General features: G+C 37.5%; 2 protein-coding genes across 3 annotated transcripts in view; both read right to left on the bottom strand.

Moving 5' to 3' along the window:
- Nucleotides 1–861: 861 nt before the first annotated feature.
- Nucleotides 862–9,250, bottom strand: gpx4b (glutathione peroxidase 4b). Its single transcript, XM_065262353.1, has 7 exons — nucleotides 9,102–9,250; nucleotides 6,633–6,727; nucleotides 4,304–4,448; nucleotides 2,890–3,041; nucleotides 2,774–2,798; nucleotides 2,075–2,134; nucleotides 862–1,189 (listed from the first exon to the last, which is right to left on the bottom strand). Exons 1-7 carry the CDS (start codon nucleotides 9,165–9,167, stop codon nucleotides 1,157–1,159), a joined length of 576 nt encoding a protein of 191 aa, XP_065118425.1. The 5' UTR covers nucleotides 9,168–9,250; the 3' UTR covers nucleotides 862–1,156.
- A 1,902-nt stretch (nucleotides 9,251–11,152) lies between these two features.
- The window catches only part of arhgap45a (Rho GTPase activating protein 45a), a 33,393-nt gene continuing 18,714 nt past the window's right edge, over nucleotides 11,153–25,831 (bottom strand). The window contains exons 15-23 of one of the 2 annotated variants that reach the window (XM_065262352.2): nucleotides 25,506–25,607; nucleotides 22,766–22,840; nucleotides 22,492–22,655; nucleotides 22,042–22,230; nucleotides 21,778–21,915; nucleotides 18,120–18,358; nucleotides 17,178–17,412; nucleotides 16,577–16,628; nucleotides 11,153–12,812 (exon numbers count right to left, since the gene is read on the bottom strand). In XM_065262352.2, the coding sequence (XP_065118424.1) occupies nucleotides 12,553–12,812; nucleotides 16,577–16,628; nucleotides 17,178–17,412; nucleotides 18,120–18,358; nucleotides 21,778–21,915; nucleotides 22,042–22,230; nucleotides 22,492–22,655; nucleotides 22,766–22,840; nucleotides 25,506–25,607 (1,454 nt within the window). In that variant the 3' untranslated portion in view covers nucleotides 11,153–12,552. Of the gene's footprint in view, nucleotides 12,813–16,576; nucleotides 16,629–17,177; nucleotides 17,413–18,119; nucleotides 18,359–21,777; nucleotides 21,916–22,041; nucleotides 22,231–22,491; nucleotides 22,656–22,741; nucleotides 22,841–25,505; nucleotides 25,608–25,831 lie in introns of both variants that reach the window. The other variant, XM_065262351.2, reaches the window with a different exon arrangement.

Here is a 25,831-nt window from a genome sequence, read left to right as displayed (position 1 = left end):
AGTGTATAATTAGGTATAAAATATAAAATAAGTATATTAAATAATAATAATAAAATATATATAAGGGAGGGAGAGAGATTAAATTTTAATCTTTTCAAACCCGTTATGTTAACATGTTCTTCTTTCAATGTGACGTGAATATAAATGCTATAAAAGATATTTATTTTTAAATATATTACAAAATATAAAAAACAGATAATGGTTAAAAATAAATTTCTGTAAACATATTTTATGGCTATTTTTTTAATATATTTGAAAATATATTTTTGATGTATGGGTCACCTGCACTGGGGAAGAGATCAGAGGTTTAGCCTTTTTTAAGTGAGATTTATATAAATGTATTTACCAAATGTATTACTAACAAAAAGACAGCATGGCCACGGAGGTATGCTATCAAAGAAAAAATATGTATAAGAATTCCAATATTAGTACAAATCCTAAACAATCGTACCATTGTTTCCCATATAATTACTCTGTCATAGGACTTAATTTCAAATCAAAGTAGGTCATGTTGAGCTGTTTTTTTAAAATAATCTAGGATTTTTTTATGTAAAAAGGTCACTTTATCTAGCAGATCTTTTTCATTTGGATTTTCTTATCCTTTACACATTCCTCTAGAATTTATTTAATTATGACTCCTTGCAGGGCTCAAACAAACACAAAGGTGCTTATACCACATTAACTACACCAGACCACCAATATATTTCCTTGCCTGAGTTAAAATATCAGGTTACTTTCTTAAAACATTCAATATCACATATAATCTGAATCTGTAAATTATAGCTTAATCAAGTTTACAATAACATACATACCTCTTTCCGTCCATACAGCTGGAAAAAACCACCACACAGAAACACAAAGTTCTGATTTCAGTTGTTTATTATTATTATTACCATCTATTAGAAAATATTTTCTATATCATTGTCAGTATACACATGTATAACAGGCTCTTCTCTGGTGAGACATCTGGACATTAAAGGGTTTTCCCAGAGAATTTGCACGTCAGGGTTCATCAGGCCGCCCTCACCTGTAGAGAGGCTTCAAGAGCGGCCGTCACAGATCTGGGTGTGACCCTGCTAATGTCCACTCATGTCAAACCAGAGCGGAAAGAGCGATCACAAACACATAGGGTATTAAATGAATTGGACTTAAGAGGTTACAGGTACTTGGGGAGATCCTTTTCAACAACCTGTTGAGACAAAAAAGCAATTTTAATATCAAGTATAGTGCACAAGTTACAGTATATGGACCAGGTGATGTACACCTTCAATTTAATATAACTCAAATATTAAACATAGCAGTTTACATGTATTGTAATAACTAAAAATAATGCAATAAAGTATATTTTTATACATAAAATGAGGTTTGTGTTACCGTGGGTTCACACCAGCCGCGTTTGAGACGTCAAATTCGCGTCTGCTGCGTCTAGTTTGCCGCTTGAACATTTTGAGTTTACTCGCTTCATTCGTGCGTGAAATTCTAGTTATCGGCACATTCATGCAGAAATTCGCGTCATGTGAGAGACTTCTGCAACTTTGCTCACTTCCTATAATCACGTTACTACGTCACGTGGTTTTTTTCCACCTAAGTTCAATTTTCAACGCACGCGTTTGCCGCAGCAATGCTCAATTCGCGCCATTTGCGTGAACTAGATGCACAAATAAGGCGGAATCGTGTCTAACACGCCGTGCTAAACACCTCATTCGCACCACGAGACCTCCATTAGACATCTTCACTTTGACTTAACATTGAAATCACTAGCGCTTGACACCTCTACCGCGGCTGGTGTGAACGCAGCAATACACTTTTAGTGGTTTTACCAACAACGGCCACTAGGTGTCAACGGTTTGCTGCATACTTGTCACAAATTAATTAATTACTGTCACTGCATTATGATTACTGCTAAAAAGTTTTGGAATATGAGAACTACATTCTTAAACCTTTTCAACGATATATAGTTGTCATTATAGATTAAAATGTAATTGCAAAATATGAAAGTAAACCCGCTCACGGGACAGCACCAGTTAAGTAAATATTCATGACACACGTGTGTTTTAGAGCATTATTAACTTACACTTGGATCATCCATTGGCCCGTATCTCTTCACAACCTGACCTTCTTTGTCAATGAGGAACTATAATAAAAACAACAACTTTATTAACAACAGCAAAGACTACGGCTTAAATGTCTATGGGTCGGTTTCCCAGACAGGGATTAGACTAGACTAAAATAAATTTAAGAGCTGTCCAAACTGAAAACAACTTTTTAGTGCTGCTAATCATGCTAATCATTTGCAGTCACGACTAATCATTTGCAGAATAAAATTTTTTGTTTATATAATATATATATGTGTGTGTACTGTGTATAATAATTATGTATAAACACAAACACACACACACACACACGCATGTATGTATATAATTAAGGAACATTTGTATGCGTATATACATGTTTATATTTATATACAATTTATATTATATATAAATATAAATATTTATTATATAAATATATTTTCTCTTAAAATTATACATGTATGTTTATGTATTTATATATACATAATTATTGTACACAGCACACACACATATATTATATAAACAAAAAACCTTTTATCCTGCAAACGATTAGTCGCGACTAATGGTGAGGCAGCACTACTTTGTTTTGCCCAAAAAAGCACACAAGTATTGTGTTAAGTAAAGCATGTTTGTTCAAACTAGTTAGATTTCCAAATATAACATCCCCATATTTGTTAATAAAGAATTAAAACACAAGTTACCTTAGTGAAATTCCACTTGATGTTGCTATAAAAACAAAATTCAGTATTGATGAGACAGAGCTATGAAAGTATTACAGAATAACAGCTAAATATAGCTCATGTATGGATCAACTCACTTTCCCAGAGTTCCTTTCCCTTTAGGCTGTTCCTTCATCCATTTCCACAGAGGATGAGCTCCATCTCCATTCACATCGATCTTACTGAAAAGATCAAACTCTGCATTGTAGCCTTTAGCAAACGCTTTGATTTCTTCTTCTGTTCCAGGTTCCTGTAAAAACACATCAGACAACAGTTTAAGTTTTAGACTGAACGCTACACTTTAAACAGACTTATGACCACTCACAACAGCTTAGAAACTGCACAACAACAACCCATGACATCCAGTGTAAAACACCATTAACATCGTATAATAATGCAGTTAAAAAACACAATGCTGAAAAGGGTTAGATACAAAATAATAATAATAAATATATACAAAGAGACAGTTCAACGAAAACTGAATATTATGTCATAATTTAAATATCCTCAAGTTGTTCCTAACTTTTAAACGTTTTTGTTCTGTTAAATACAAATGAAGATATTTTAAAAACTGTTTGTAACCAAGCAGATCTGGGGCACCATTGACTTCCATAGCAAATAATACTTTGGAAGTAAGTGGTGCCCCAGATCAGTTTTGTTGTAAAGATTTTTCAAAATATCTTCATGTGATCAACAGAACAAAGAAATAATTTATACAAGTTTGGAACCATATGAGGGTGAATAAATGACAGAAATTAAAAAAAATTTGTGAACTATCCCTTTGAAGTATATTAATAATGTATAAAAATGATTCATTTACAACTTTGTCACTGTGTAAGTACAATAAAATAACAGAAGTGTCAGCCTCAATTTGTGCATTATAAAAAGTAACTCAATTCCATGTTTCCACAAGATAAATACTACATCAACAGTGTAATGTATAAATACCAAAATAAAATGTATATTAATCTGCAAGGTAGAAATGTTCAAGTATTGAAGTTGACCCATCAATCTAATCCAATTACTCAGTCTTCAGTGACCTACTTACACTTAAGATACTTATGAATGATCTCGATGTCTATTCTCAATAGTTGCATTTAATATTTTTAGTTGACATTTAATCAATCGATCAGCATGCTACAAAGATTACTTCTGCATTGCATACAATGCAAACTTCCTCCCATATTACACTAAAGCAGTGGTCTTTAACATGGTGCCCACGTGCATGGAGTCTGTGAGTTGCCTGCCAAATCACATTATATTAACAGCCTCAATTTTAATATTTATTTATTACATATTTTTATATTAGCTTGGCTTTCATTTATAAAGGTTAACATTTCAAACAATGATAAAACATAAGTAAAACAAAACATTTTGCGTAGACTATATAAAAAGAGTATCCCTCCAGGTTGTTTTATCTATTGCGGTAGAGACCCCTGCACTTGAGTGTGCTGCGAGGAATAGTTTACCCATAATGCAATTCACTGCTTGTACGCATTGACTTATACATACCTGCTTTCCAAACTGGTTGCAGGGAAAACCCAGAATTCGTAAACCCTTCTCAGCGTACGTGACGTGCATTTCCGCAAACTGAGTATAGTTTACTGGGGTCTTGCCTCATTTAGAGGCGACATTAGTGATGATACACACATAACCTCTGAAAAAACAAAACAAACAAAAAAACAGAGTTTACACACTATACTAGACACAGATTCTGCTTAGTCTATGACTAAAAATAAGATGATAAACAAGAAGAATGCATATATTCACAGTCAAATACACGACACGTTTATGTAGGTCAGAACATGTGTTATGCTTTGATCAACAAAAAAAGGGAAAAGAGAGCAATTTTTGCCTGTATTAAAACCGTAGGCAGAGTTTGGGAGGGCAGTGCATCAAGATGAACAAACACACATACGCAAGTGCGTGTGTAAAACACAAAGCTATGCAAATGACAAACAAACCTCTCTTGACCTCCTTTCGAAACACCAAGGAATTTTAAAGGCAGTAACTTTTATTGAGTTGTTTCGTAATCAATATTAAATGCCCTCACCACTTCATTCTATAATTCTTGTATGCCATATTATCACCATTCATATATGCAATCAAAAGATTTAACAGTGTTTACAACAACAAAAAATAAGTGACTTTTTTTTACTTTTACTAAAATGAATGTTTGAGCTGCCTTAAAAACATCTTCCAGTGACGCATCTTAAAATATATCAGTGCCATTGTTTTGTCTCAAGATGCACACCAGTATTGTTTTTTGTACAGTTTGTTTGTAAAAACTACATAAATGTCCTAATAATATAATTAAACCCTGGTTCTGGATTAATCTAAACTTGGTCCTGGAAACAGACCCTTTGTTAAGTAGAATACATTTTCATTTAACCTTTCTCTCAGTACATTCTTAAGGGCATCTATTAGGGATGGGCATGATTAATCGACGATCGATAATTGATCATTAAGAATTTAGTCGATGACGTTAATTTGTTATTGATTAATCGAATACTTTTTTTATCTAATGCAGGTTGCGTTGCCTAGCGTAGTGTGTCTTGAAGCAATTAAATGAATTTCACTGTGTGGCAGCAATTCAACATTTTACCACCAGGGTGCAATATTTGACGCCATACTCCGTTATCTGTGACCTTCCGTTTTGATTTCAAAAAAATAATCATGAAGAGGTAATGATTTTTTGGAACAAATGAGGTCTCTGTTTAAAAATGCGGCTCGCATATATTCAAGCGCATATATGTTTCGTTTGTCTAACTAAATGTAGTTCAACTGTTTGCTACAAGTTGATCTTGTAATAAAGGTCTCATGGAGGAAAACACGCTGTATTTTTGTATTCAACATTTTTGTATTCAACATTTTTGAATTATAAAAATAATTATTTTTTATTATAAAAATATTAATGATTAATCGATAGTCGATCGTTAATTCTCCCGACAATCGACTAAAAAAATTTAATCAAATGCCCATCCCTAGCATCTATTATACAAAAAATCACTTTAACAAGGTGTTTGGACATCAATGTGTGTTGGCAGTGTGTGAACTCAAACACCCTACAATAAAAAAGCCCCATATATTTTTAAATCCCATTAAAGGCACAAAAGAGGATGTTTTGTTTTATACATTTTTTGCAATATTACTTGAAACGGTCTTTACTAACTGATAAAAGACTATTTATTAGGTGCACTGAAAGTAATAATATTAATATACATCATGTGTGCACAAAGTAGGGCATGCAAATCAGCTACATTAGTGCTCGTTGTGCTAACAAACACATTTAAAAAATATTTTGGATAAAATGAACCAGTCAGTCAGTGGCAGTGGGCGGGGCTTTGTTAGTGTGACAACACATTAACAAGCGAATCAAAACCATGTCCAATGAGACTGTTTTGGTTTAGTGGGATTAAATAAGAAGGATTGTATGGATTTTTTTCTTTGTAGAGTGGTTGTGTTCACACACTGCCTACACACATTTATGTCCAAACACTTTGTCAAAGTGGATTTTGCATAATATGGGCACTTTAAATAAGTGTCTGACCACATGTATAACTGTAAACACGAGGGTGTGACCATCAAGGCATTGCTGCCTGTCAGTATGCAGTTGTAAACCCGTTCTGAATGTTAAATGGTGAATACAGCTGTATGTTCTTGATGATAGGAGGACACTGGTCAAGATCAACTCACTCGCATCACATATCCTCGATAGATCTCTTATTTAATCAAATCTATGAGATTTTATTTAACACAGATTTTATAGTCTGTCATGTCTCATTCTAATCTTAGCAAACAATACAAATAAATCTGCACATCATATTAGACACACACACACCTGTATTTCTCTAGAGATACTTCATTTCCATCAATGTCTTTGGCTGTGAACTCGTATATAGACTTTGCCGACTGCCAGTCGTGGGCCTGTGCACACTGCAATAAAAAGAAAGGTGAAAGGTCATGTCTGATTTCACAACAATAACAGCAGCCTCTTTCACACAGTAATTACCATAAATGCACCAGAACGACTTTACCAGTGTATACTAATATATATATATATATAGACGGTTTCATTGGACGCACGTGATACACGTCTGGATCCGAACCTTACTTCCGGTTTCGTTTTTTTAATGGTCTGACTAGTTACTAAACTGATCTCTTGAACGAATCCCTCGTCAAAAATACCAAATGTTTTGGTTTCCTAGGTAATCTATGTGTTGTTTTTTTGCTTGTTATATAAATAAACTACGTTTAAAGAACTTTGTTGTTATTTATTCTTAGCGGAGTTTACCGGAAGTTACGTGCGGACCGTGACAGCCGCTTGTTTATATTGTTACTGCTGAAACGGTCTATATATACACACACACAGAAATATATTTCTTACATTTATTTATACACAATATAAAATATATAAAAATATAAATAAACATTCATATGTAATCGTTTCTTAAACTTTTATTTTTTTAGGCAATTAATCACGATTAATCGTTTGACAGCCAGGACAAAAACTTTATCGCGATGTCTAAAATCACTACAAAAAACTAAATGTGATGTATGTAGACACAGCAGTCACAGAGAGATTGAGATTACCTACGGGAACTAGTCAAGCTAAACAACAGATTTAACTGTAATCCATTATTACACAGCTAACTACAGTACAGTATAATGAGATAAAACTACAGCATTGTCAACAACATCTCATGATGTTTAATGATTCATTCACTGCGTGTGATATTTAGGAAAATATTAACAGTGTGTACTTAACATAGACTGTAACAAATATGGACGTAGTGTCTGTGACGTCACCCATACGGCCCTACAAAGGCAAAAGGCAGTAACTTTGTTTTTGATTAAAAATTAGATATTTTTGAGACATTCAAGACCTCCTTTATGTGCATAAGTATCTTGAGTCAATTTTGTTGTTTTTTCAAGAAAATAAAAATGAAGAAATGAACTGACAACTGAAACTCACTAAAAAGTCTAAACTTTAAAGTCATTTTTCTCAGTTTCAAACTATAGCGAGTTAAGGTCTTTTGCCTTTGTAGGGCAGCATAGGTTTGTGAAAAGCTTATTTGAAGCCAATAGTAGGCTGTGCCTGTCATCGCCATCTTGGCCACGGGTCACTTCACTTCACTTGGGGTTAATCAAAAATGGGTAAATAGGTGGGACGTGGGTAAAGCTGAGGTGGCTGCTTGCTGAAACCACGCCCGCCTAGTTCTGATTGTAGTGACAGCAATGGCAGTTCACCCGTCACTCACAAGGCCACGCCCTTAATTATGCAGAACTTTAAAGCTTAATATTTAAACGGATGAGTTTGGTCTAGCTATATAGACCAAAAAATATTTTTGTACCAGGCTGTAGAAATATTATTTTATTTTAACATGCGGGTCTATGGGAATTAACCTTTTTGAGCCAGCCTCTAGCGGCCAGTCGATGAATTGCCGTTTAAGTCACTTCCGTATTGCTTCATCAAAGAGATAGGAAGATTGCCCATCAGTATTTAACTACAGATCATAAACACATGATAAGCTTTAACAGCACATTACATCATCACACGTTACATTCAGTATGATTGGACAGCTTTGGTTAATACTTAAATAACCAAATAAGTTACTATCTGAATAAAAAACATAATAGAGTTGGTAATAGGTGCATTAATAATGAATGAAAGTGATCAATTTCAATTGGCTATCACGACCCAAGCCCTCCTTTTGCTACAGACGCGAGTGAAATCAATGTCGGTGTGGAGATGAATTGTGCAAAAAAAACGCACTGTGCAATTTAACCCATTCACAAACTTTCCCCCACTCTTCAAATTTTAACATCCTCAGATACTCGCCAAGCACCTGCAACACAACTGACATACAATATTCATTAGAAACGAAGATGTGACGCATTTCTGACTATTTCATTTTAAGATTTATTATCAACAATAAATATTAAGCTTATACATTTAGAATTATTTATTCATCTGCACCTTTAAACTGCAAAATCCAAACGACAAACCAGGCCTAAAATAACTAGCGTCAGCTAACGAGCTTGACCGAGTCGTTTCGTAAACGTGAAGGCAAAAAAATGAACTTTAACTCCTACTGTAAAAAAAAAAATGATACCGTTAAAGCTAAAAGGCTAATGTTGTTCTATCGGAATGCATTAACCGAGACACATGTGCTCAATCTCGTCAGCCATTGACCTATTTACACTTACGTAAGCGTTAGCTGTTTAAACCAACTATTAAACAGCACTTAAATCTCTAAAAACTCACATAAAGGTGAAAATAGCAGGTGACGATGTAATAATGTCTTACCATGGCTCTAGCAAAGCTCCTGTTCCCCAACACACCGATCAGCAGCGCTCTCTGCAATAACCACATACTACTGCTGCAGTGACGTAGACCCGCCCACTGATCCAATGACACGCCTATTCTGTCAGTGTCAACCAATCAGGCACCGCGCTGATGCAACCGAAATATACGAATCACGGGGCAAACGACTTTTGCTGCGCAAAACTGCTCGGAATATGATATTAAACTACCGCGAGAGCTTTGCGAAAGTAGATGCCTCCGATTCGCTCTCGCGATACTTTTATATCATATGTCGATAGGTCTGCGCAACGCCGCAGGAAGACGAACAAGCCTAATGTTCAAACAAATGCAAAAAAACGCACGTTTTGACATTAAAGTATCGCGAAGAACCTGAATTCACCCTGTATTGTATTTTAAAATGTCAGTTTGGAGATAAGCCCAGTGAATGAAGACTCAGACGTACATATCTCACTGTTTTAGTGGCTCACAATAGATGATCCTGCAGATCAGATGATTGTTTTCTTTCCAGGTGAGATGTGACATGTGCCATGTTTCCATCACCATGATTTATGCGCATTTAGTATCGCATCGAAAACGAGTGATGGAAACGACACATTTCGATTAAAAATCTCTTCTTGAGGTGGTTTTTGATTCATGCGAGATGGAAACGCATTTACGAATTAATTCTGACGTAGTGAACATTAAAACCACGGGACTGACCTTCTAGCTGTTTCCGCTGAAGTTGCCTTTACCATATATGGGGCTCGACGTCGTCTTGCTTGCTCGTGCCTTCATAAAAAGTCTGCATTTCTTCTTCTGTGTACAGCATTCAGTTTGGCAATTACAAGCTGCACGGCAAATACATTAACAAATTGCACCATTGTGACTACATGCAGTCCTGTCTCCATTTTCCAAGCGTAGGCCTTCATCATTTTGTTTACTGTTGGTTACTAGGTTACCAATACCACCGTCATCCGCTCAAAACAACTCGATTGACGCATAGTTTGCATTTCGTTGTTTTTTTGCGAATTCTGAAAAGATTCGCATCACGTTTGGATGGACCCAGCCAAATTGTAAACTTAACAGGAATTTATGTGAATTATTTGGAAATTTAGGGAAATGTATATGGGTATTTCCCAGAATTCGGGCCTATTTATGTCCACAGGGTGTAATTCTATTAAAAACTAATTAAATCTAATACATTTTAGCACCATTAATTCGTATAAACAAAAACAACCCTACTTTTTTATGGTTGCTCTTACTAATAATTTTATCACATTTTATTGGTGTTTTGTGGTACAATATCTGTGTTTTGGTGTTGTCCTTCACCAGAGTTTTCACATGTCGTGCCATATTTCAAACGTTATTTATCACAAATTAATATAAAAAATATATGCATATGAATTAAATGTTACTTGAACTAATAAACAACATGCACAGATTAAGCATATATATGGATTTTGTACTTTATTTTGCGTAATTTCTACCTTCCCCATGGTTAAGGTGTCATTACCAACACGCTCTGCATGTTTTTCATCAAAAGTTTATTTGGTAGCCATGGTAACCTAATGACATAGTGGGGCACATGGATTTCAAGCTGCAAGACTGATGCCTTGATGTCCAGAAAAGTAAGTAAATCAACTCTTTATTCTTTGTGTTGGGCATGTACACTTATTATGCGTCATTACCATATGTGTTGTATTTCTGTATTTTTAAACATTTTTGAAATATTTTTATCACTTTAATAGTTAAAATGGTGTACATTGCATGTAGAAACTTTCTAAGTCATCATCTTAGCTAGAAGGGCTAGTTTTTTGACAAAAATGTCATTACCAGCACAGTCATTACCAGCACCATACATATTTTTGCCAATAAATTATGTATAAATTACAAAAGCATTCTACAATTATACATTTCTGACAATGTTGGACAGTCTAAGGATCACTATTAAAAAGTTTTGATATATGGCAATTACGATAAGAATTTAAGATGTATGTTTTATTTTTGTTAATATTTTAATGTGTTAATGAAAAGCAAAACAGCAAAAACCCAACCATTTTGTAAATATTTTATTTAATATTTTTGTTTCAGGAAATCTATTTACATTAAATGTAAAAATTAATATTGTGTTAAGTAATCAGTCATATGTAAGATTAAATATCTGCAGTCACAGGGTTGTTAATACAGTCACAGAACTAATATTCAACCCTCCTGCATCGGTGAAATGTACAGACAAGAGTTAAAGAAACGTTTAACAGGTGAAATGATATCCCGATGACACTCAACAATCTCTTTCTTTCTAAACAACTAGTTGTGTATTAACCATTCAAACATCACACTGACCAGCAGCGTGAGACTCATAAACATTCACCACACATCAGTAAAGTGATTTCATTAGATTAACTCCAGTGCTAACATGAAACAAATATTTATACAAATGTTAATATATCAAAAAAAGATGGGGAGTCTTTCTGCAAAAACTTGTCATATTTACAATACAGTAAATTACCTTAAGACGTTATTAAATAATAAAAGTATATTTTTGTTGCTCTTGTATGTGATATTCTTTGCAATATTACTGTATATGTTGAAATGATCAGAGAACATTATTCTCTCGCTTTATAGACTAGTGCATTGACAAATATCCTCCATCATCAGCTACATCTCATCTCCCAAACACTCTACAGTATAATGTATAATGTCTCATTCAGACATTTTAGTTGATGTAAAACCATGAAAACATAGAAAGTGTGTAAATGAATAAATAACACAGAGCTTTCTTTATAAAAACATAACCTTAAATATAAGTCAGGCGGAATTGTAATGATGATTAAATGATGATAGAAGTTTTATTTTTTGGGTAAACTGTCCCTTTCTTTCTTTCTGTCCTCAGTCTAATAAATGTCTAATCTGATGTTACTCCTCTGAACTTTTATTCGTTCATTAATAGATATAAAATAAATGACGGAGCCGATGGTGGAGCAGACGCACTTTCCGCAACACAAGTTCAAATCCCGCCTCGAGATCCTTTGACGATCCCGTATCCCTCTCCACCCTATACTGTCTGATCCTCTCCTATACTGTCTATCTTATAAAGGCAAACATGACCCAAAAGCATAAAAAATAGATATAAAATAAACAATCCTGTAATTTTTCCTCTCTCACATCTCTCTCTTTAAATTCATGACACATTAAAGGGATAATTCACCAAAAATATGTAAGTTCTGTCATCATTTATTCATCCTCACGTTGTTTCTTTATTCTGTTGAACACAAAAGAAGATATTTTGATAAATGATATTGGCTGTAATTGACTTTCATAGTAGGAAAAACAAATACTATGGAAGTCAGTGGATACCGTAAAAATCTCTTCTTTTGATAAATAATAGTAATAACAACATGAGGATAAGTAAATGATGACAGAACGTTTATTTTTGGTGAACTATCGTTTAAGCTCACTGATCTGAGAGCTGTTCTGGGTCTTCTGTATGATCTGACTGTGAGTCAGTACCGGTGGTCTGTTCTGGGATGGTCTCTGGTACGAATCCGCTCAGGTCCAGACTCGCTCTGGGACTCAGCTGGTCTTCATCTGTGCTGGTCTCACTCTCCTGACTGAGCAGAGGGGGGCGCTGTGTTCCTCCTTCGTTCAGTTCCTCTCCATCAGAGTCTGAATATGGGCAAGGCTCATGAGAACCTGAAGATCCCAGCGACTCACCTGAGGAACATTCAGAAATCAAACACAATACCGGATAGGAGATAACAAATGTTACAATTTCTATATAACTCATAATAATTTTCTTTTTATCTACAGTAGATTGCATGTCTTTATTAATAGTATCATAAGCCCTATTCGGACGGTAATCGTTTCTCATGGGGATGTAAGGTAGTGGTAGTGATTTTATTTCCGTCCGAATCCAGAATGTCAGTGTTTTACGTGTTTTAAGTGCTAAATACAATTTTAAATGTATTCAATTACACAATAGTATTCCATTAACATACAATAAAGTATCCGGGTCATGTGAATGATCATGTAATTAACCATACGTGTATCTCATTTCCTGCTGTTTTGAATTTTAAACTCACACATCCACCCCAAATTTATCTTCATCCGAATGCATGAGGTTTATTGCGGAGGAGGCATGCAAATGCATTTCTACAGACACGCTCATGAGAAACAATTACCATCAGATTAGGGCTTTACTATACTTTATACTATTAAGTTTGTGGCGCATTGGGATGAATAAAGTATCTATATAATATAACTTCAAATAATATAATTCTATATAATTTTTATAAAGTGTATATAATAAACACTTTCTATATATTATAATATAATTTATCTCAAAATTGTCTCTTATACCTGCAAAATTGTGTTTTATGTGAAATGTATTTATACGTAATAAGTTTATAAGTAAATAAACCTTGGCAATATTTTAAGATTTTTATCAAATAAAATACGTCTGTTTCAAGACACATTATGTCAAATAAAAGCACATTTCAAACATTTCGCCTGTATTAAGAATAGAAGTTTTATTAATATGGGACCAATACTTTTAAAGGCGGGGTGCATGAATTTTGAAAAAGACTTTGGAAAAGGGAGTCAAGCCGACTACCAAAACACTTATACTAACGGTCATCCTTGCCGGGGTTGCCTATTTGTGGGGCGGGTCTATCAAAAGAAGGTCAAGATTGTATTGGGGTAGGGGTGTGTGATTTCAAATGTCAACATTGGCTTTCAGAGATCAAACACCCTGCCTTTAATAATATGTGCAGAAGAACTGTCACATTGAGCATGTGCAGAAGAAGTGTCAAACAGGGGTGTGTTTCCCAAAAGCATCGTTAGACAACTAACCGCTGTTACTAACATAGTTCAATGATTTGGTGTTTCCCGAAACCATAGTTCAAATGAACATTTGCAACTGCATCGCAAACTTGTGTGGTTGTAAGTACAGCTGTCGAGCTGTGGTTAGAAGTGCAGTTCCTTGTTATTATGACATTAGGCTGGCATTGATTATGCTTTTGAACAAAATAAGCAAGCAACAAGAAGTGCATTTTATATCCATCATTATAAATATGTACAGTCTATTTTACGACTTTTAGTTTGTAAACAGAATTACAGCGGTGTTTTTTTAAAAGTGCCCATGCATGGATCCCTGAGGGGTTTATGACCCTGGGGAATCCCTTGGAGGAGTGATGTAAGAAGGTACTTTTGCATTAATAAAATATCTTGAAATAAAACAACAGAGAACTAAATCACGAAAACAAAATATTCAGATGCAATGTTCGTTATTTAAAGCAGTAATCTGGCATTAAATCGATTTGAACAGATTAATTTGGACTTCACCTATCACGTGACGACATCAATATTGTTGAACCAACATGGTTCAAATGACGAATGTGTGGCAAACTTACTAAGTTTTCAGGAAATAGTAGCCTTGACTATGTAGTTAGTTTCTCAAATTATGCATCATACTATGGTGGTTCAGCAACAAGATACATTGTTGTTTTGTAAACGCACCCTAGGCCGCTTCTCAAACGGAAGGCTGCATCCTCCGGAGCTCGCATATGCAGGCTACATACGTCATCATGCCTGGTTTATTTCAGTTAACTAATCATTACATTCACAAGTTATAAGCATATTACAGCAATGTACGATTAACCAAGTATAATAGTAAACTTTGAAAGTGTTAATATTCTGAAATAAGATGTATGCAGTCTACAAATGTGACCTCCGAAGGATGCAGCCTTCTGTTTGGTAAACAACCACTGAGTGAGCATGTGCAGAAAAAGTGTCACACTGAGCATGTGCAGAAAAAGTGTCACACTGAGCATGTGCAGAAGAAGTGTCACACTGAGCATGTGCAAAAGAAGTGTCACACTGAGCATGTGCAGAAAAAGTGTCACACTGAGCATGTGCAAAAGAAGTGTCACACTGAGCATGTGCAGAAGAAGTGTCACACTGAGCATGTGCAGAAGAAGTGTCACACTGAGCATGTACAGAAGAAGTGTCACACTGAGCATGTACAGAAAAAGTGTCACACTGAGCATGTGCAGAAGAAGTGTCACACTGAGCATGTGCAGAAGAAGTGTCACACTGAGCATGTGCAGAAGAAGTGTCACACTGAGCATGTACAGAAAAAGTGTCACACTGAGCATGTGCAGAAGAAGTGTCACACTGAGCATGTGCAGAAGAAGTGTCACACTGAGCATGTGCAGAAGAAGTGTCACACTGAGCATGTACAGAAAAAGTGTCACACTGAGCATGTGCAGAAAAAGTGTCACACTGAGCATGTGCAGAAGAAGTGTCACACTGAGCATGTACAGAAAAAGTGTCACACTGAGCATGTGCAGAAGAAGTGTCACACTGAGCATGTGCAGAAGAAGTGTCACACTGAGCATGTGCAGAAGAAGTGTCACACTGAGCATGTACAGAAAAAGTGTCACACTGAGCATGTGCAGAAAAAGTGTCACACTGAGCATGTGCAGAAAAAGTGTCACACTGAGCATGTGCAGAAGAAGTGTCACACTGAGCATGTGCAGAAGAAGTGTCACACTGAGCATGTGCAGAAAAAGTGTCACACTGAGCATGTGCAGAAGAAGTGTCACACTGAGCATGTACAGAAGAAGTGTCACACTTGCCCTGCGTTCCAGTTCGTTTTTTTATGAACTTCCCTCGCTAACTTCCCTCAGCCTCGTTCACTCGGATGTACGTCATTGCTTACGTTGTACGAGTGCCCACTACTGCTAGAACACTTGAAGTGGGTTCAAATGGATCGCCCTAAGCCCTTGATCACATGGAAAGTGGAGACCGCCCCCTCCATGTGCAAAGCGCGAGTTGCTGAAGTGACGTCACAATCGTGTTGGATTGTGGGATATGAAGCTGCATGAAGTGTACATATGAAGCAGACTCGCTCCCTCGGTCAAAATCGAGGGAGCGAGGGTCTGTCCATACAAACTTCCCTCGTCCACTTGACGAAGTGGAACGCACTTCAAAATGGCGACAGGGATTCCCCCGAGGGGAAGTGCTTAGGGAAGTTCGCGAGTGTGTGTCTAAAACTGGAGTGGAACGCACCCTGAGCATGTACAGAAAAAGTGTCACACTGAGCATGTGCAGAAGAAGTGTCACACTGAGCATGTGCAGAATAAGTGTCACACTGAGCATGTGCAGAAGAAGTGTCACACTGAGCATGTGCAGAAGAAGTGTCACACTGAGTATGTACAGAAAAAGTGTCACACTGAGCATGTGCAGAAGAAGTGTCACACTGAGCATGTGCAGAAAAAGTGTCACACTGAGCATGTGCAGAAGAAGTGTCACACTGAGCATGTGCAGAAGAAGTGTCACACTGAGCATGTGCAGAAAAAGTGTCACACTGAGCATGTGCAGAAGAAGTGTCACACTGAGCATGTGCAGAAAAAGTGTCACACTGAGCATGTGCAGAAGAAGTGTCACACTGAGCATGTGCAGAAGTTTTATCTCACCACATTCTACATCTGCTCTGTTCTCTTCTTCATGAGTTCCAGCCTCATGATCCTGCATGAAATAAAAAATAAGCTGTGATAAACCACACACCTACACACAGTGTTGTTATCGAGTCCAACCAAAGATCAAGTGTCAAATCCAATTCCAGATAAAGCTGGATTGGACTCGGCCTTGACATGGACTCGACACTTGATCTCAGCCTACACATTTTAAAAAGTAAGTCAAGTGACAAAGAAATGACAAAGTTTATTGGCTAGTCAGACTTAAATGAAAACTAATTTAATAGGTAAAGCCAGATAAGACATTCTGATGAAAAATGAAAAGATAAATGTGTTTCTAAATGTGCACAATAATTTGTATTAATGTTGTAGGTTTATTGCTGTTCATTATCTACATGTTTGTTGTTGGGATGTTTTGATATGTTGTTTCCTTCTCTATCGTCTATGTACATGTTTTGTTTTCGTCTAATGATGTTTTCTACTCCTCTTGATTCTGTACGATTGTATTTCACATCTTTGTAAAGCGTCCTTGAGATTGTTGAAAGGCGCTATATAAAATAAACTTATTATTATTATTATTTAGGAATGAGTTTTTGCAGACCTGGCCTTGTGTTGTACAGGTGACTGAAGATGATGATAATGATCTATCAGCAGAGATGAAGATTTTATGCTGGAAGATAATCAAAGCCTCGACGATTCTGGCCTGGTGTGGATAATCCACTAGAGATGAGAGAGACACCGTCGCTCCGGTAGGTTTGGGTCTCATCAGCGTTGGTCCAAACACGATACCCAAATTACTCACACTCATTTTGTTATCCTGCTCCAATTCAGACACTCTGAAAGACACAAATCAATAATACTGACATTATACAGCAAACTATGACAAACCTCATAACCTTTCCCAGTGGACAAACCCCTGTGGGGCTACCCAACTGGGACCGAGCTAAATTTTGTCCTCAGTTTTCATGGTTGCCCCACATGTGTTAATTTTTTTATCAAATATACACATCAATGATTAAGTCCCTTGTGTAGCCTATTTTAAGCCCATGTTTCCTATTAATGTCCCAACTGGAAGCAAATAGGGAGCCCACCTGGGATCACCCATATGGGTACTAACTAGGTCACCCAAGTGGTCCACAGATAAGATGCCCATTTTGAGCCCATGCCCACTCTGTACCTCATGTGAGCCCCACATAAACGTGTTTGCAGTTTGGGTAAATGGATATTTCACACAGTCACTATTTTATACATTTCTACAAGTTCATATTAACTGTGAAACTTGTATAATATTTGTACTTTTACAACTTTATTCATCACACTGATATACATATACATAACATGTATTTGTCAAACGCTTTTGTCCACTGTAGGTGACTTACAGTGCATTATATCAGTGATCACTGGGAATCAAACCCACAACCTTTGCACCAACTGTGCTACAGGAGATATATACAATACTGTTTGAATCTTATAATGATTTTAAAGCATTTAATTTGTCTTTGACATTTCTGATAGCAGTCGGTTAGGAAGCGCTGTTTCTTACCTGCGCAGGTGTTGTATGATGTAGTTCAGTATAGCGATGTTAGCTTGTGGCAGCCGTTTCAGCAGATCTCTGAGTTTCTCCACCAGGGTCAACACTTCTGCTTCTGTTTCTGACCCACGATCGACAATCTCTGGGCCCTTCAGCCCCTCGCCTGCCTCTGAAGTGTTCGAGGTCAGACTTTCTTTTGCTAAACCCATCAGCTCATGATACATACGAAACTGCATGATGGGTTCTGGAAGCTGAGCGGAGAAAAGAAAATCATGCATTAAAAATGCTGATCCACAACATGGGTCTATTATAGAAATATTCTGTGGCTCATGTCTATTACTAAAGACTGTAAACACATCTACAGTCAGTGTTGGGGAAAGTTACTTTTAAAAGTAATGCATTACAACATTAATTACTCCAAAAAAAGTAACTAATTGCGTTAGTTACTTTTCATGGAAAGTAATGCTTACGTTTCTTTTTAGTTACTTTTCAGTTACTTTTTCATGATACATACTTTTTCTTGGATGAGGCTTGCATGTCTTTTAAAGCCAGCGTCACCAGATATGTTGTAATGGAAAATATGTTTTAAAGGCCTTTGCTTGTCCTTAAAGGCCACCTATTATGCAAAATCCACTTTTACGAGGTGTTTAAACATAAATGTGTTTTGAGGTGAGTCTATGAAAGAATTGGGGGTTGTTTTGGGCGCTATTTTATTATATATATAATTGTTTCATATTATTATCATTTTTTATTTTACAACCCCAAATCAGAAAAAGTTGGGCCACTGTAGAAATTGTGAGTAAAAAAGGAATGGAATAATTTACTAATCTCATAAACTTACATTTTATTTACAATAGAATATAAATAACATATCAAATGTTGAAAGTGAGACATTTTGAAATGTCATGCCAAATATTGGCTCATTTTGGATTTCATGAGAGCTTCACATTCCAAAAAAAGTTGGGACAGGTAGCAATAAGAGGCTAGAAAATTTTAATGTACATATAAGGAACAGCTTAAGGAATAATTTGCAACTTATTATGTCAATTGGCAACATGATTGGGTATAAAAAGAGCCTCTCAGAGTGGCAGTGTCTGTCAGAAGTCAAGATGGGCAGAGAATCACCAATTCCCCCAAAGCTGCGGCAAAAAATAGTTTTCTGAGTTTCTTAGAGAAAAATTACAGAGTTTGAAGTTATCATCATCTACAGTGCATAATATCATCCAAAGATTCAGAGAATCTGGAACAATCTCTGTGCGTAAGGGTCAAGGCTGGAAAACCATACTTGATGCCCATGATCTTCGGGCCCTTAGACGGCACTGCATCACATACAGGAATGCTACTGTAATGGAAATCATAACATAGGCTCTGGAATACTTCCAGAAAACACAATCCACCGTGTCATCCGCCGTTGCCAGCTAAAACACTATAGGTAAAAAAAGAAGCCATATTTAAACATGACTCAGAAGCGGAGGCGTTTTCTCTTGGCCAAGGCTCATTTAAAATGGACTGTGGCAAAGTGGAAAACTGTTCTGTGGTCAGACGAATCAAAATTTGTTCTTAAAAAAGTTGTTTTTGGAAAACTGGGACGCCATTTCATCCGGACTAAAGAGGACAAGGACATCCAAAGTTGTTATTAGCGCTCATTTCAGAAACCTGCATCTCTGATGGTTTGGGGTTGCATGAGTGCGTGTGGCATGGGCAGCTTACACATAAGTTCTAAAACAACATATGATCCCATTCAGACGTCATCTCTTTCAGGGAAGACCTTGCATTTTCCAACATGACCATGCCAGACCACATACTGCATCAATTACAACGTCAAGACTGCGTAGAAAAAGGATCTGAGTACTGAATTGGCCAGCCATAGAAAACATTTGGTGCAAGAGGAAGATGCGACGAAGAAGACCTAAGACAGTTGAGCAACTAGAAGCCTGTTTTAGACAAGAATGGGACAACATTCCTATTCCTAAACATTGGTCCTCCTCCAGCTGTTCCTTATATGTACATTTAACTTTTCCGGCCTCTTATTGCTACCTGTCCCAACTTTTTTTGGAATGTGTAGCTCTCATGAAATCCAAAATGAGCCAATATTTGGCATGACATTTCAAAATGTCTCACTTTCTACATTTGATATGTTATCTATATTCTATTGTGAATAAAATATAAGTTTATGAGATTGGTAAATTATTCCATTCCGTTTTTACTCACAATTTCTACAGTGTCCCAACTTTTTCTGATTTCTGATACAATTTCAACTTGTTTTTATAAGTTATGTCAACTCATCACAGGTCAAAAATACTTAAAATAGTAGGATGAATTGACTTGCAAAACCAAGTTGTTTTACCTTAATGCTGCATTTTTTTTACAGTGTAGTATAACAGAGGGACCAAATAGACATAATATAGAGAGACACCCTGTGTTATTTGGTGACATGTTTTTTAAATGATTGTGTGGTGTATTGATCTAATACAGGACACAGCATTTATATTTATTACAAATATAAATGAATACAAATACAGGACAAGCCTCTCGCATCATAATACCTAACACCGGTGGAGTCAAATATGGAAATCAAAACTTATGGATCATTAAAATATCAATAAATAAGCTAATTGAGATACACTGACAAGACAGATTATGACCCAGCAGACGTGTCACGCGTAAGCATGAGAAATGATTGCTCCATACGCTCAGTTGGCTGATAGTTAGTTCTCAAACCTAAGTAACAAATCAGAGAATATAGACGAGAATGGTGGATAAAGTAGGCTGGGATGTGTTCTCCGGTCCCCTGCGCACATGGTTGCAGACAGTATTTAACTCATTCACCGCCTGCCTTTTTGAGAAAAGTTGCCCACCTGCATTTTTGTGATTTTAACAAAAGTTTCACAAAATTACTTGCAGGAAAAATTATCTTCTATAAATATATAAACATACATATTATATCCAAATAAAGAACACACCTTCTGCTTTCAAACAAACAATAAACAAACAAACAAACAAACAAACAAAATGGGGAAAAAACGTTTCATTATATATTTACTTTTTCCACTTAATTTAACCACTGAAATATGGATATTTCTCTTCAAAAATACAACATTTTGAGCAATAAGCTTAAAAAAATGCGTTTTGTAAAGGAATTTATGTTAGAGATCAGACTCAGAATGACTATCAAACATAAAGGCAGTTAAAATAAATCATTAAATCTTTTTAACTTCCGTTTTTGATAAATTCAGTTTGGCGCCATCTAGTGGATAAAAGCGGTATTACACTTTCACTTTGAAATTCGTCCAGAAAGGTGTATTTATTAGTTAAATATTAACTCATAATTGACGAGATAACTCATCAATGGCGGTGAATGAGTTAAAGTCTAAAATAGGCTTGCCTTGATTTTTGGAGTAAACTCGCAAACGCCCCCCTTTTAAAAATCATGCTTCCAGCGACGCCCACACACAAGGTCAGAAACACAAATCTAGATCAACATTAAATGTTTCAGATCTTTGTCTGTAGTACAGTAGCACAGATAGTAGCTTAGTCTTTTCCTTTATATGCAGTGTGGCACAGTTTTGGTGTAAGATTGCCAAGTAAAAATAAGCAATAACTCGTGTCAGAACAGGCAGAAAATGATTTTATGAATCCTGTGTAGGGTAAGGTGTGCAAGTTATCTCACCTGTCTGAGGTAGAGTTTTAACACATTGCTAATGTCATGTGGAGACGCCTGTGAAAGCTCCACCAGCTCTTTACCGTTCTCAAATGCCTGACATAACTTCTCTACACGAGTCTTGACTCCATTCACACGATAGATCCCCTGTAGACACACAGACACAACATTTAAACTCCAATGATGCTTTATAAACAAAAAGTGATTCATTCATTCAACTTGCATTTAAAAAAAATAAAAATCACATGGACAATTCCGAAGAAAACATCTCACTTTCATTCCAAGCGCTCTCCTCTCGATCTCTGTGATGCATTTTCGGATAATGAAGGGTACACCATCATCATCACCCTGCAGTACGTGAGAGAAATCACGGCCGAACAACTGCAGACGACCCTGAAGCTTCTTATGACCGCACTGAATCGCCAGCGACTCTAAACACTTCTTATGACACGCCAGAAAACACTGACACACAACATATATCATCACATTATAACAATTATCTCACTAAAACTTTCATTAATGAACACAAACAAGCTTAATAATACTTGAAAAATGTTTGACTTGGAAAACTATAATTCTATGATATTACATATCAAATCATAAAATCAGAGCAGAATTATGTGATCACTGAAATGCTAATATCAATGTTATATTTATACTCATCCGATCATCTCAACAATGTATAACGAACCAGTTAAAACATAGAGGTGGTTTGTCTCTCACCTCCTCACATTCTGCACCCTGGAAATAAACATAGCTGTCACATTCTCTGCACTTTGAGGGTGTGCGCAGTTTGCGCAGTCGATGTGTTTTTGCCGCTTTTGATAATCCCACATTCCTGAAAGGTCCGGTAGGAGCTGCGCTTTCAGGCTCAATGCCATTTATACCTAAACACAATAAAAACACAGATACTTACTTTGTTTAGATGTTTGGGTATAAGGCTTTTTATATGAGTGTGAGATCTGTCTCTCACTTTGATCAAATGGAGTCATGGTACCGTCTCTATCTTCTAAGTCTTCATTGGATGACAAAGTGGTGGCAGACACTGGCCTGGAAGGTTTCGAGATGTCTCCTGTAACCAAAACAATACAATATCTTACATCATCGAATCTTCTATTTTATTACTGTAGAACAGAGTGATGTGTGTCGGTGCCTGTAACTCAGTGGTAGAGCATTTCATAGCAGCGAAAAAGGTTGTGGGATCAATTGCAGGGAACATGCATGCTGGAAAATGTATAAGGTGTAAAGCACTGTGTGACGCTCTAAATAAAAGTGTCAGGCATTAACATAAATGTAGATGTGAATGGTTCTGCGCATGTCAGTTCTGCCCGAATCGGTGTGTCAGTTCTGTGCGTGTAAGTTCTGCACGGGTCAGTTCTCTGTATGTCAGTTCCCTGTGTGTCAGTTCTGCGTGTGTCAGTTCTACGTGTGTCAGTTCTCCATATGTCAGTTCTGCATGTGTTTGTTCTCTGTGTGTCAGTCCTGCGCATGTCAGTTCTGCCTGTGTCAGTTCTGCCTGTGTCAGTTCTGCCTGTGTCAGTTCTACACCTGTCAGTTCTCCGTGTGTCAGTTCTGCGCATGTCAGTTCTCTGTGTGTCAGTTCTGCCTGTGTCAGTCCTGCGCATGTCAGTTCTCTGTGTGTCAGTTCTGCCTGTGTCAGTTCTGCCTGTGTCAGTCCTGCGCATGTCAGATCTCTGTGTGTCAGTTCTGCCTGTGTCAGTTCTCCGTGTGTCAGTTCTCCGTGTGTCAGTTCTGCCTGTGTCAGTTCTGCGCATGTCAGTTCTCTGTGTGTCAGTTCTGCCTGTGTCAGTTCTGCCTGTGTCAGTTCTACACCTGTCAGTTCTCCGTGTGTCAGTTCTGCGCATGTCAGTTCTCTGTGTGTCAGTTCTGCCTGTGTCAGTCCTGCGCATGTCAGTTCTCTGTGTGTCAGTTCTGCCTGTGTCAGTTCTGCCTGTGTCAGTCCTGCGCATGTCAGATCTCTGTGTGTCAGTTCTGCCTGTGTCAGTTCTCCGTGTGTCAGTTCTGCCTGTGTCAGTCCTGCGCATGTCAGATCTCTGTGTGTCAGTTCTGCCTGTGTCAGTTCTCTGTGTGTCAGTTCTGCCTGTGTCAGTTCTGCGCATGTCAGTTCTCTGTGTGTCAGTTCTGCCTGTGTCAGTTCTGCCTGTGTCAGTTCTGCGCATGTCAGTTCTGCGCATGTCAGTTCTCCGTGTCTCAGTTCTGCACGTGTCAGTTCTGAGTGTGTCATTTTTGCGAGTGCCAGTTCTATGCGTCTCAGTTCTCCGTAGGTTTGTGCTCTGTATGTCAGTTCTGCGCGTATTAGGCTTGCCGTGATAGTCGGTGAAACGGTGATTACCGGTGCTTCAGCCTCTCACCGGTTATATCACTTGCCCACCGCGACACCGTCTTCCATCGTCGTTTTGATATTTTCGTGTAATTAAATCATTTAGTTTCGTTAGAGAGAGGAAACACACTAACAACTGAATGTGTCTGCTGCCTGAATTCGGCGGCGCTGAACGCGCATCACGTCACAATGCAGCAGCAGGTGTCAGATTTCATTTACTTCGGTCAGAGTTTGCGAGGCGAGCTGACCGATCAGACAATGGCAGAAGCCGCATGCTTACTCGTTTTTGTTATAAGATACATATATGATGTTTAATATAAGCGAGATCGTTTTGTTGTTGTGTTTTTCATCAAGAAAAATAATAAACACATCATTCAAGCAGCGCTTTATGGAGAAGTAGCCGGTTGCTCTGCTTGGGACTGGCGGGTTCTTTGAGAATTACCTGCGGACATTGACTCATGCACTTAATTACCAGCTGTTGTACTCTCATTGGATGCAAATTCATACGCTATTTAACGCAGCGTACGCAAGCACTGCATTTAAACAGCTGCGTAATTCAAAAGTGAAAGTAAAATGTCTGCATGCGCATTTACAAGCCACTCCCACCCGGTGACACAGGGATAACCGGGTTTGTGACGCGCTGATTAACTGGTGGGAAAATTACGTCACCGCGGCAACCCTAGCGCGTATCAGTTCTACGCATGTGTCAATTCTCTGTGTGTCAGTTCTGCACATGTGAGTTCTGCGTGTGTGAGTTCTGCGCATGTCAGTTCTGCGTGTGTCAGTTCTGCGCATGTAAGTTCTGCGTGTGTCAGTTCTCCATAGGTTTGTTCTCTGTATGTCAGTTCTGCGTGTATCATTTCTACGTGTGGCAGTTCTGCACGTGTCAGTTCTCTGTGTGTCAGTTCTGCGCGTATCAGTTCTGCATGTGTCAGTTTTGCGAGTGGCAGTTCTATGCGTGTCAGTTCTCCATAGGTTTGTTCTCTGTATGTCAGTTCTGCGCGTGGCAGTTCTGCACGTGTCAGTTCTCTGTGTGTCAGATCTGCACATGTCAGTTCTCTGTGTGTTAGTTCTGCCTGTGTCTGTTCTCCGTGTGTCAGTTCTGCGTCTGTCACTTCTCCATGTGTCAGTTCTAGGCATGTCAGTTCTGCGCATGTCAGTCTGCACATGTCAGTTCTCCGTGTGTCAGTTCTGCGTCTGTTACTTTTCTGTGTGTCAGTTCTGCGTCTGTTACTTCTCTGTGTGTCAGTTCTGCCTGTGTCTGTTCTCCGTGTGTCAGTTCTGCATCTGTCACTTCTCCATGTGTCAGTTCTAGGCATGTCAGTTCTGCGCATGTCAGTCTGCACATGTCAGCTCTCCATGAGTCAGTTCTGCACGTGTCAGTTATGTTGGTCACCTGTGCTGGATGTTGGAGAGCCAAGTCCACTCCCTGGCCCAATACTGTCTGTGTCACTCAGTGTGGATGGCCAGGACTTATGAGCCTGCTGATGATCTCTGCCTGTGAACATTAAACACAGCAACTCATCAGACTTCACTACACGCAAATGATCTACTATAATTATTATTTTAGTCCCAAAAAATATCTAAAACATATAAAATTGTCTCCGAACTTCTTTGATCTGTATAAGGTGTACTATCTGTTTTTTTCTTATATTACATATAACTATTACACTTGGTCTGCTTGGTCATTTCTAACATTATTATTTAATTTAAAACACATTT

This window comes from Paramisgurnus dabryanus, chromosome 6 (assembly GCF_030506205.2).
Source record: "Paramisgurnus dabryanus chromosome 6, PD_genome_1.1, whole genome shotgun sequence".
NCBI classification, from domain to species: domain Eukaryota; kingdom Metazoa; phylum Chordata; class Actinopteri; order Cypriniformes; family Cobitidae; genus Paramisgurnus; species Paramisgurnus dabryanus.
This window is presented reverse-complemented; position numbering and strand designations above follow the sequence as displayed.